The 12576-nt window shown below is 41.0% G+C and overlaps 1 protein-coding gene across 1 annotated transcript in view; it reads right to left on the minus strand.

Annotated features, from left to right (window-relative positions):
- The window catches only part of CALCR (calcitonin receptor), a 157779-nt gene that overhangs the window by 2556 nt on the left and 142647 nt on the right, over positions 1 to 12576 (minus strand). Inside the window, exon 12 of the mRNA XM_053409814.1 lies at positions 10096 to 10137. Within this exon, the coding sequence (XP_053265789.1) occupies positions 10096 to 10137 (42 nt within the window). The remainder of the gene's footprint in view (positions 1 to 10095; positions 10138 to 12576) is intronic.

A 12576-nucleotide genomic window follows, 5' to 3' on the forward strand; every position in this document is an offset into this window, starting at 1 on the left:
CTCATTAATGCACAATTCTTGATTACGGAAGGCATTAGCTTATTTCCCCCCAAACAGACCATGAACACTGGAAAGCCAGTGTGGTGTTATTAGGGACTTGGGAGACCCAAGGTTCAGGCCTACTTGACTGCAAAACTCACTGGGCTAGTCTCTCAGCCTAACCTCCCTCACGTGATGATTGTGTGAGGATAAAATGAGGAATGGAAGAGACCACCTTGAGTTCCTTGGAGGAAAAGTGTGTGAGAGAAACGTAAATGTAATGTAATTTGCTGGCTGGATTTTTCATGGTGGAAATTAATGCCAAAGAACATGACTGATAGGCAAATGAGCAGTGCGGTGCATAAGGCTACCTACCCAACAGTGTTACTATTAGAAAGCCCTACCTAACACAACTGGAATCTGACTGTATGTTACTATAAACACTTTTTAAAAATCAGGCTTAGGCAATTGTATTTTGAAGAAAAAGTAGCTCCAGAATGGCCTCCTGATGGGGGAATCACAGCCTCCCATTAGTTTCACCCTCCTCACCCCAGGAAGGCATTGTTTATAGTATACATCTGTTTTGGCAGAGGGATAATAATATGATGCAATCCTACTCATGTCTATTGAAAAGTAAATGCCATAGAAGGGACTTATGTCCAGGTATATATGTATAGGATTGTAGCTGTCAGGTTTTATCCGACATTAGTCCTACTCAGAGGAGACCCACTGAAATTGATTACCTTGACTAACCTATTAATTTCAGTGAATCTACTCTACATAGACACAACCCTACTGTTTATAATTCTTCTGAATATTCAAAATGTTCCACACACATTATCTCTGGATTTCTTACAGTATACATGGAAAGAGAGTGTCATAATCCCTTGATTGTAGGGGAAGAGGTGAAGCAAAGGAATGGAGAATTTGCCTGTCCGCCTAGGGGGCTTCTTATATCATGGCTCACTCTCTCAGCTATGACGCACTGCACCAGTTATTTATAAATATGCTGGCCTAATTGAATCTCCCTTTTTTTTTTTTTAATTTAATATTTATTAGGATTTTCAAAAAACACACAACAAACAAAAACAAGAAATAAACAAAACAAAAGAAAAAACAAACAAACACAAAAATACAAAATATTCAAAACTAAACAACAATAAAAACACATAAAAGTTTCTGATACTTATTGTTCTTAACCTTATTTCTCAGACCTCCTCACACCTCCCCTTCTTGTATTCCCATTTAAATTGTCAGTTCAGCAAGTCCTTAACTTATTTCTTTACCTTAACTTATACATTTATTCTAACTTACTATTGTTTTACTTTCCTTCTTTTTTCCATTTCCTCCATTTATTTTTAACAATCTTATTTTCAATTAATTTAAAAAGAAAAAACCAATTTTACCTTATTAAAAACACACATCCATATTTATACCCCATTAATTATTCTTAAACCTTTTTCCTGAAGTCGACCGACATTTCCCTTCCACGATTTGCCCAATTTCCTTACCATTAACTAAATTATAAAAAACAAATTATCCTTATACACCCTTTGGATTCCCAACCTCCGCCCACCCTTTTCCCGGTTCCAGACCCCAACCAATGTCCATCAGTCTTTATGTTATTTATTTAGCCTGGAGATCTCACGTCCGAGGCCCTTATATCTCTCTCAGTTCCTTTCCGCCGGTCTCTTTGATGGTCCTTAATGTTAAGCCCCAAGTCTCGGAGGGGCTCCGGCCCAACAGAATCCATGTTGCTTCCAGCCAGTCCTCCATACTTAAAAGCAAAGCCTATGGGGTGCTCCAACTCTTGTTTCAGATTTCTTACAGATCCAAATGTCCCCAAAGCTCCAGCTTTCACCTTCAACCAATTTGTAATCCTCAGGTCTTCAGGTCTCCTCCCGAGGAGATCTCTCCATTTTCCAGATTCCCATTCAGACCAGGCTTTCCACATCCAATTTTTATTATCCTTTTTTGTCATCATGTCAGGCCTCATGTTGTAACTCTCCTTTAACTCCTGCAAATCTCCTGCTCCTCCTTCATTTTCTTCAAAAACAACACATTGCTCCATCGTTTCTACGCTTTCAGTTTCATTTATTTGTTCAGTTAAATAGGCTTCCTGTTTCAAGTCCTTATCAGGCTCCAAGCTGTTGTTTACTGTCCAGTGTAGTAATGATACGTTTGTAGACAAAGCATTGTATTCATCTTTCAAGTTTCCCAAGAGAACGAAAACTCTGTCTAGTTCTGCTTGGAATTTACATACTCCAGTCATTTTTGTAGTGTAATGTCCTTATTCCCCCTCTAGGGGGATTTTAGTTCCTTAATGTTCCTTTCAGCTCAAAACCAAAAGTCCAGTTATTTTGTATCAGCCCTCCTTGTTTTTAACAAAGTTGTACCAAATAAACCAGCAGAAACAGCAGAAACAATGTTTTCTTTTTCCAGCTGACAGCTAGCTGACTAACAGCTCACTTGACAGCTGTCAAAATCTTCCATACACCAGGCTTTCTCATAGGGCGTTCCCGGGTCTGGGGGGGGGGTAAAATTTCAGTCCCCAAGTTCTTTTTATCCTCCAGTAAATCTTCTTATAGTGTCAAAACCGTGAAATCAAAATCTTTTCATTAAAAAAAACAAGAAGCAAACTCTTTCGACCTTAGCTGCTCAGTCCTTTGCTTTAAATTGTTTACAAAGAGGGGGGGGTGACTTCCTTTTTAGCCCCTTCCCGCTCGTTCCAAATCCAGAATTAAAATTTTTTATAAAGTCCCAATCTCCGTATTACTCACGGGTTTATATTTTAGAGTCCAGTCGATCTTGGAAGAAGTTGGCGCTCTCTGTCTATGGCTTGCGGCTTCACTCCGTAGGCGAGGGAGTACTCTCAGCACCACGCCTCACCCTGCCTCCGTTCCGAAGCCTTTAAAAAGGCTCCGTCGCAGATTGGGGGGGCGCAAATGGTGCCCGCCGAGTCTCTGTGTTCACAGGCATCCGCGCCTGTGATTTTAAGGGTCCCCGCTTCGCCGCAGCGGCCAGACCCAGACGCTACGGAGCCGATTCCCTCCGAAGCTCGGAGGGAATCCGCCATTAAACAATGGCGCCAACCCGGAAGTCCCTAATTGAATCTCCCTAAGGGACTGCGGTCTAATTGGGAAAGCTTTGTGCTAAAAGATCAGACTTAATATTAATAAACAAGAGTTTTTAAAACCCTGTGCATATAAGCCAGAGTCGGCTAGGAGATTAATATTTGCAACAGATCTGCAAAGATTTCTGGCTCACAACAGTAATAGCAAAAAGCCTCCAGCCTGCTCCAAAGTAGGGTGCTGAAAAGCTTGGGCGGACAACCAGGAAGACATCCAAATTTATATCTGAAAGGATTAGGATGTTGTAAAAATGAAATTTTTGTTTGAGCCATCTTGTTTCTTATTTCTAGATATGTTAATTTGTTAGAACCCAATCCACTATTTTGTACCACACTCCAGTTGGTGGAGCTTGAGGTTCTAGTAAAAAAATTCCAGTAAACTACTGAAATAAAATTTCAGTAATTTATTATCTCCTCCTCACAGTCTGTAAACACATATTATCTATGCAAAGCAGGCAGGCTGCATAAACACCATCAACATGGTAGCAGCAGGTGTACAGGCACCATTTTTGTATTATAAATGTCATTTTGCGTTCATTCACTTTTGCCTGGTCCTCTCAAACTGATCTCACAAAGAGGAGACGGCCAGCCAATAGACATTCCCCTTTCAGTAACAGTGAGACTGATGCTCTTAGAGGGCTGTGTGGATAGCGCCACCATACAGTTTAGACACTAGGTGGCACTGGACTTAGTTAGTTGGGTAGAATCATGAGTTTCCAGTTACTGTTCTGTTCTTGTTTAAGAGAGGCAATACAGTGCTCGCCTAGCTTCCTAATTGGTATGTCCTCAGACCTTCCATGACAAGGGCTGAACACAAATGACATTATGTTTTCCCACTGATTAAAGCTCCAATCCTAATGTCACTTACCTGGGAGTAAGCCCTATTGAATTACATTGGACTTACATCTGACACGGCCAGGCTTATAAGACATGAAATAGAGCTATTCTTTCAGTGTTCTAGACAAAGCTTTTCTGGTACTGAACATTTGTGAATAAATAAGGCTGAATCACTTGTCCCAAACGCAGATATGGAACATTGTTTTTGAAACCATTTATTTTGGATCAGTTTCACCTGATTCTGCCTTCATGCAAACAGTCCAGTAATAAGCAATAAATCACTGAGAAACTGAGCTCCTCTTGCACTATTATTAATTCCTTTCCTGAGCCATACCAGAAAATAAAACTTTGATCTCTATGCACCTGGCAAGGGCTAGCTGGACAATTTCACTGAAAGGAATGGAGAGCTGCGGCTCCCAAGCTTTAAGCTAACTGGTTGCACAACATTGAAATTTTGGGAGAAGAAACCAGAATTCTTCCAGGTTCTCTGAAAGTGTGCTGAAAAAATCAACTGTGCTTTCCTGCAAAATGAACACAGAAACTAGATTATCACTCAACCAGGGTTGGCCTAAGACTTTTCCTATGTGATGCTTCCCCAGGAACCTACAGACTAGTGGTGGAATCATATGACATCCTCCAGTTCATGTGAGGGCAGCAGCCTAGCTGAGGAAGCAGAGAGCAGGAAGCACAATGAGGTGGCAGTTGGTCAGGAGTTCAGGTACGAGGGCAGTGTGGTGCAAATGCATGGGCAAAACGAATCCAGCACTCCTGCCAGTGTTTGCACCGTGCCAGCCTCCCTGCTGCCTCACTTCTTTCCCTCTCAGTAGGCAACAATTACCCATGTGCTGGAAATTGAGGGTAGCAGCTCTGCCCTACTTCGTGAATTGCTTTGGGGGAAAACTGACTAAGCTAAATAGCCGGTCCAAGCTAGCAACAAGCAAGCACTACTGGCACTAAGATGCCAGCTCACGGGGACAAGAATAACTGGCAGGAATTAACTTAGGGAGTTTTCTGCTGCTACAAGATGTGGGGATTGCCACTAGCTTAGGTAGCGGCCTAACTTTTAAAAGAGACTAAAGAGACTTCATGCAGGTCTATCAAATGACTAATGGCTGTGGTAGCAAAATAGGACTTCCATGTCACTGAAAACCAGTTGCCAGGATGGGGGGCAACATCAGGCAATTGCCTTTAATGCCCTGTTTGGGAGTTTTCTAGTGGCATCTAATTGAATACAGGATAAGATGAACTTTATGCCTGATCCATCAGGGCTCTTATATTCTTATTGGGGAAGGACCATAGCTCTGTGGTACAGCCTATACTCTGCATACAGAAGGTCCCAGGTCTAATCCTGAGCATCTCCTGGTAGGGCTGACAGTGACCCCATTCTGAAGACAGAGGGAGCTTCTGCCAATCAGTGTAGACAATACTGAACTAGATGGGTCAGTGGGGTGACACGATGTAAAGCAACTTCTTGTGCAACTAAAAAATGGGGAAGGTGAGGAAGTTGACATATCTCTTTCTGGTTTATACTTTTTGCCCTCAAACTCAGTTTGCTTTAGGCCAATTCGATAGCTGAAAGCTCCCTGGAAAAAATACGGGATAGTTCTATTTGCTTAGGAAGTAGTAGCATGAAGCACAGATTCCAGCAAAATTAGCAGTGCCTGTACCTCTGGAGCCTATGTAGACGAGGCTTCCAAATGCCACACAGTGAGTTCTTAGTAAAACTGGGATGTGAAGTCTGTGGTTCCTGGATCCTGGCCTTGACCTCAGGTCATAAGACATGTAACATCTCAGCTCTCAGCACTTCCAATAAGAGAAACCACAGATTATTATGAAACTATAGTGTAATGTTAAGTTCAGTATCTAGACTCAGAAAAATATCAGTAGGTTGATGCCACTATTACGTCTGCACCACCGTTATGTGGTGCATTTGTAGCAGCACACCAGACACCTTTATTTGCCCCAGCTGCAACAAAACATGTCTCTCGCATATCAGTCTCTACAGCCGCAGCAGGTGCTGCAACCTTGCAACAGCTTGACTTCATTGTCTCCTGAGACAGACAGATGCCTGCCAATATGTCTGCATATTGGGAATGTACATTTAAAGATGGCCTTAAGTGATGAAGTAATCAGTAGAAGAGACACATTTCAAGTAAGCAATTTGCTCAATAAGAACACACACATCAATTTTGTGCTTAAAACTGATCGGATCCAAATTTATGGGGGGGGGGGCGGGGGAGATAAAACCATATGATTTCTAAGTCAGCAGGAAAAAGATTGCACATTGTTCCCCCCTTCCCTTAGAGGTGAGAAATTATGGGCAGACTTCATGGGGGTCAAGTTTCTTTTTGGGTCAGAGAATATATTGGGTTTTTATACTGGTCACAGAATATATTGGGTTTTATACAGATATATTGGGGTTGTTTTTTTTAACAATAACATAGGTGTTTTTTTCTCTCTCTCCAGAGAACTGTATAATTAGAAGAGAACTTGTGCAGGTGCTGGATAAACCAATTCAGATTCAGATTATTCTGTTTTCCCAATTCAGAGCCTCTGGAAATCTCTTAGAATCCCTCATTCCAGAAGAGACAACCAGAGGGGCAAATTTATTTTCCTTCAACAACCAGGATCAGTTTTGCCCCGCCAAAATGAAGGAACATAAGGAGCTGGTTTATAGCAAGACAGACTCATTTATCCCTCTAGCTAAGTCCTGCAGTGGTTGAAGCAATGGCAGTACTTACCTGACCTCCCATCAGCAGCATTGCTGCAATTTGGCAGGAGGGAGAGGGACTAGGCAGCAGTGCAGTGCCAACACACTGGCCTGACTGCCAAATTGGCAACGCTGATGCATTGGTTTTGCCACTGTCTTCCCCTTTCCATCCTGTTTATGTTATAATCTGTAATCCTACCACATCTGGAGAGCACAGGTTTTCCCCTCTCCTTTTATACGAGTTAATATTTTAGAAAAGAATAAAAATCTATATATGTTAACACCTATGCCAAAAAATCAGTAAAGCTGGGATATCTGAGTTTAAAATAATTTACAGCCTAACCGGAAACACATTTGCTTAGATGTTAATTGCCTTAAAATTCCACTGCCTTTCCAACGGAAGGATTTCAGCCCAATTCTTGGAAGTCAGCTTAATATTAAAGCTGTAGTTTTAGGCTCTAAACAATAAATCAATAAAACACAGTTTTTAATATTCAGATTGAGGCCTGCAATCCCTCAAAAACTTTACTGGGAATAAAGCCCACTGAACTCAGTGGGCCTTACTTCTCAGCAGACATGCACAGGCTTGCATTGTAAACACCTGTATGGATTCTAACCAGTCAAAGGGAACGCACAGATTGCAAACCCAAATGCTTTAGGCCTTGGGAAACACATTATGTACGGATATTTAATATTTTAAACCTGTCTATGGGAGATAATGTATTCATGCACAGCTCTGATCTGAAAACTAGGCCTTTGGGTTTCTGCGTGAGAACAGATAATGAAAAAGTTGACAGCTCCAGCAGGAATTCCTATCTCGCAACTTGTATATCCTAATTAATACATTGGCAAAGCTTCAGAATGATGGCATACAGTATTTTCCCCTTCATTGAGAATGTGTTATTGGCTGCTTCTTCATTATAGCTAGAAAACGACAACAAGCAATTTTAGGATTTCCTCCTTTCCTCTTAGCTTTCATTTCATTAAGCCGTCCTGTATAAATAAAAGATAAAATGCATCTCTTTATGTCAGGCAGCTGTTTGTGAGGATGTTGTGGCAGTTATGTCTGGGTGGGTCCAATGCACATAGCAGCCTGTAAAATGGCCGCAGGGCTTCCTCATGTCACTACACTGCTAGTGCAACAAAATGGAATAGTGGCTGTTGGCACTGGTGTGTTAGCAAAACCCCAATGTGGCAGTTTTGAGCAGCCTAATTATGCAGAACATGATGCCAAGTTTGGGAGAGGGAGACCATGGCAGCTGGAGGAACCTTTGGTGATGCCTCACTTCCAGGTTGGGGTCCTCCTGTGAGAGCTGTCACACAAAGACAACAGGGGCAACTTGATGTTCAAATGGACCCCCAGTTTATGCACGCCCTTCTTGAGACAAGAAAAAGAAGAAGAGGAGTTTGGATTTGATATCCCGCTTTATCACTACCCGAAGGAGTCTCAAAGCGGCTAACATTCTCCTTTCCCTTCCTCCCCCACAACAAACACTCTGTGAGGTGAGTGGGGCTGAGAGACTTCAGAGAAGTGTGACTAGCCCAAGGTCACCCAGCAGCTGCATGTGGAGGAGTGGGGAATCAAACCCGGTTCACCAGATTATGAGTCCACCGCTCTTAACCACTACACCACACTGGCTCTCACAACAGCCACTGTGGCTTTGTGTGGATACTGATCTCCTCTGAGCCAGGGGTGGGGGACCTCTTTTAGTCCAAGGACCTTCCTGGGGCCACAGGCAAAAGCAGGTGGAGCGGAAGTGTAAATTTTACCTTGGTACAGCAAAGTAGTTTCTACACGCACCCCCCCCGTCTTCCATCCAGATGAGCAAAGAGACAGTGCCACAGTTCGACACATTCCAGTCAGGCGAAAACACTTGCGAGGGGAAATAGGACCAGTGAGGGATATGAGCTTGGAGAGAGTAGGGAAGAGTTCCAAGGGCCTGATAAAGAGATCTGGAGGGCCACATTCCACCCCAGGCCTGAGTGAGGTTCCCCATTGCTGTCATGAGCCACCAACCTCTATTCTTATAGTTCAGCTTGCAGACTTTAGGATTATAAAAGGGTTGATGAGAGTTTAATGGGCAGTGCCAGAGTTCCTAACCACTCATACAGACTCTATGTCTGTTGTCACATTCTGCCCAGGGTCCGGGGTTAAAGGTAGTGGTTGCAATTTTGCTCTTTTCGAGATACCGAATGAACACATCGATAAGGGGAGTGTGAGTTTTTGCTTTCCAGCAGGAAGTCAAATAATCTTGCAGCATCATTAAGTTTCTTTCTCCCCTTTTCTTACATGGCCTTTCAAGAATTACTTCTAATAGATATCAAAGGGATGTTTGACATTCTTCCCCCAATGTTTTTTCAATCATTATAGTAGAGGAGGAATCTAAACATAAAGTCATATAAAATATTGATGCAACAAGATGAGAGTGTGAGAGAACACTGGTTCAATGATTTTTTGGGGGGTGGCGGCGGGTGTGTGTGCTTTCCATGGACTTCTGGAAGGCCAGTGCTAGTTATTAAATGTGTGAACGAAAGGCTGGACAACATGAATGCTAAGTAGCCAGCCTTTCAATGCTTCTCAGAATATTTAGAACAAGGAATTTGTATGTATGGGTTCCATCATATAAATGGACAACGTTTGCAGTCAATACTCAGACACATTAATGACATATACATACACTTTCTGTGTCACCATTTTATGTTATTATATTTTATAGCCAGGATCCAAACAGTCATGCAACTATTTCCAGATGTGGTAAGGGATGTTGGGCTTGTGTTTCTCAAAGTGTGTCTTTACAGTGCCTGCCACAAATCAAGTTTTTTTTTAAAGAGCTTTCAAAAATGTCACAATTTATTCAAAAAATGAAAAGAGTCTATGACATTGGATCCTAAGATAAATCAGCTTAAGACAGTGCAAGGGATGAAGTCCCCCCCTCACAACCATCTCCTGAGCCCTGTTGGAAAGGTGGGGAGGAAGAATAACCACTGGACTTTGATCCTAAGATACGTTAACAAAGTTTATGGGAGAAAAGTTCCTCCTCTATCCGCAGCACTCTATTCTGCACTGACACACCAAAATGGCTTTTCCCCCTTTAAAGAGCACATACCTGGCTGGGCAGCAGTAATGATGTTGTTCCAGCCCCAAGAAGGAAGGAAGGAGAGAGATCCCTCCCTTCTCTTGACCAGTGTGCTGCCAGGAAGAAATGCCCCCGTGACCCTTGGGAAATGTAGTTTTCCCAGCAGCAATTTCTTAACATGGACTTCCATGGAACAGAAACCGTGTTTTTTCTGTTATTTTCAAAGAAGAAGCTTGGCTGATTTTCTAAGCCAATCTCACATGAGCTGGGAGAAAGTCATCCATGTCTCCTTATTATACTAAGAGTGAACAACAGCCTTGTAAATTGCCATAACATAAAGTTCCACTGTTTCATATGCTTACCTCTCCATTGAAGAAACAGAAAATAGTTGCCACAAGTAAACCCTAAGAAGAAGAAGAAAAGAGAGAAAATTATTCAGACTCTTTTTTTATCTATGCCGTGGCTGCTTAGGGTGCAAAGTAATGATACAGAATTTAATACTGCCTTCATTTCATGCTGTATAGTTGGACTCTAATGTAGCTAAATAAAACTGTCCTACAATTACAGCTTCTCATTGTTGAAAGACAAAACAGTGATATCTGCCAGGTTATATCCCCCTTACCCCCGCACCAAAGCCATCCTCAACTAAGAGAATCAAGAAAGTGGGCGCCTTTGTGTGAGAAACATATCCACTAAATGAGAGATAGATATCCGTGGTACATTGGTTTAAAAGCTGCTATACATTCTCAAAAAGAAAAGAAAAAAAAGGACCAGAAACACATCACGTATGACCCCTAAAAGACAAGCAGATCTATTGTGGCATAAGCTTCCGTTTGTGCCAGTAGCAGCTTCTCTCCTGATTTTTGTCATGAACATGTTTGCATGAGGAATGGGTTAACCTCTCCCCACACCATTGTTCTTAAGGACAGAGGGATAGGGGCTGTAGCTCAATGGTAGAGCATCTGCTTTGCATGCAGAAGGTCTCGGGTCCCATCCCTGGCAGCCCTGTGAGAAATCCTGGAGACCTCTGCCAAGCCAATGTAGACATTCCTGAGCTAGATGGACCAGTAGTCTGACTCAGTATCAGGCAGCTTCCTAAGTGTTCCTATGATCCTCATCCCCCTTGCAGCTCATATTTGAAAAGGACACCTCACAAGGCACACACAATAGTAAGCTATGTTGTACTACCAAAATGTGTAGTACAAGGCAGTTCTTTTTTTTTTTTGGAATTTTTTTATTTTCAATGCAGAATCATAACAAAAATTACAAACATTGAATCCAAAATAGTACTGTACAAGCCAAAAAAACAAACAAACCGGAACATACAAAAAAAAAAAACAGAAAAGAAAAAAGAAAAAAAGAAGGGAAAAGAAACAAAACTAAACTAAACACAAACGAAAAAGCACCCATCTACAGAAAAAAAAACCATATCATGACGTACATAAACACAAATTGACTTCCTTCCTTTGTTCTAAAACCTTGAAAAATTTACTCTTACTGCATTGTTGTGTCTAATTAGATTACTTCCACCTTTGTATATTTTTTTTACACCATTTTTCTTTTTCTTTAACCCTGTAAAGCATCATTCATTACATACCAATATACTTACTCCAGAACAATGTTTTTTCATATACTCTTTAGCACAACCCCATTCTTTTATTAATTTCTGGTCTGATTGTCCCCTTATGTAAGCTGTGAGTCTTGCCAGATTTATGTATTCACAAAATTTAATTTGCCAATCTTTGGAATTTCTCTGCCTTTCCAGTTTTTAGCTATAAGCATCCTGGCAGCTGTTGTTGCGTAAAGGAATACTTTCCTTTGATTTTCGGGGATATCATTTGTAATTAGACCTAAAAGGAATGCTCTGGTTTTTTACTGAACGATATTTTAAACATCTTTTTGAGTTCTTCATAGATTTCATTCCAAAATTGTTTAATAGGTCGGCATTCCCACCACATGTGAAACATTGTTCCTATTTCTTTTTTACATCTCCAACAGGTATTCGATTTTAATTTGTAAATTTTAGCCAATTTTACCGGAGTTAAGTACCATTGGTACACCATTTTCATAAAATTTTCTCTTATTGTGTAACATGCCGTGAATTTAATATCATATTTCCAAAATTTCTCCCATTGGTCCAGCCGAATTACATATCCTATATCACATGCCCATTTGATCATAACTTCTTTTACTTCTTCATCCTTTAATTCCCATTCTAATAATAAATTATACATTTTGGATATATATTTTTTTGAGTTTTGTAATAATGCTTTTTGTAATTTTGATTCTTCTTTTTCAAATCCTATTACTTTATCCTGGTTGAATATTTGTGCAATTTGGTGATATTGTAACCATGTGGTGCAGTATTGGGTCACCTCATTGTATGGTCTTAGTTTTAATTGGCCCTGTTCTTCTTTTAAGAGCTGCTGGTATGTTGCCATTCTTCCTATAGTATTTATCTTTTTAACCGATATTACTTCTAGCGGTGAGACCCACAATGGGGTTTTCGGTTCTAGCAACCTTCTATGTCTCACCCAGACCTTGTATAATGCATTTCTAATTACGTGGCTTAGAAATTCTTTATGGACTGCCACTTTGTTATAAATTAGATAGGCATGCCAACCATATCTGTTGTTCCATCCCTCCAAATCCAAAATGTCGCTATTATCCAATTTGATCCAATCTTTGATCCAAGTAAAGCATGCCGCGTCGTAATATAGTCTCAGGTCTGGGAGTCCAAAACCTCCCCGCTCTTTTATGTTGGTTAATAATTTATGTTTGATCCGTGGCTTTTTGCCTTGCCATATAAACTTGGTTAGGTCCGTTTTCCATTTTTTAAAATA

This window comes from Podarcis raffonei, chromosome 12 (genome assembly GCF_027172205.1).
Source record: "Podarcis raffonei isolate rPodRaf1 chromosome 12, rPodRaf1.pri, whole genome shotgun sequence".
NCBI classification, from domain to species: Eukaryota; Metazoa; Chordata; class Lepidosauria; order Squamata; family Lacertidae; genus Podarcis; species Podarcis raffonei.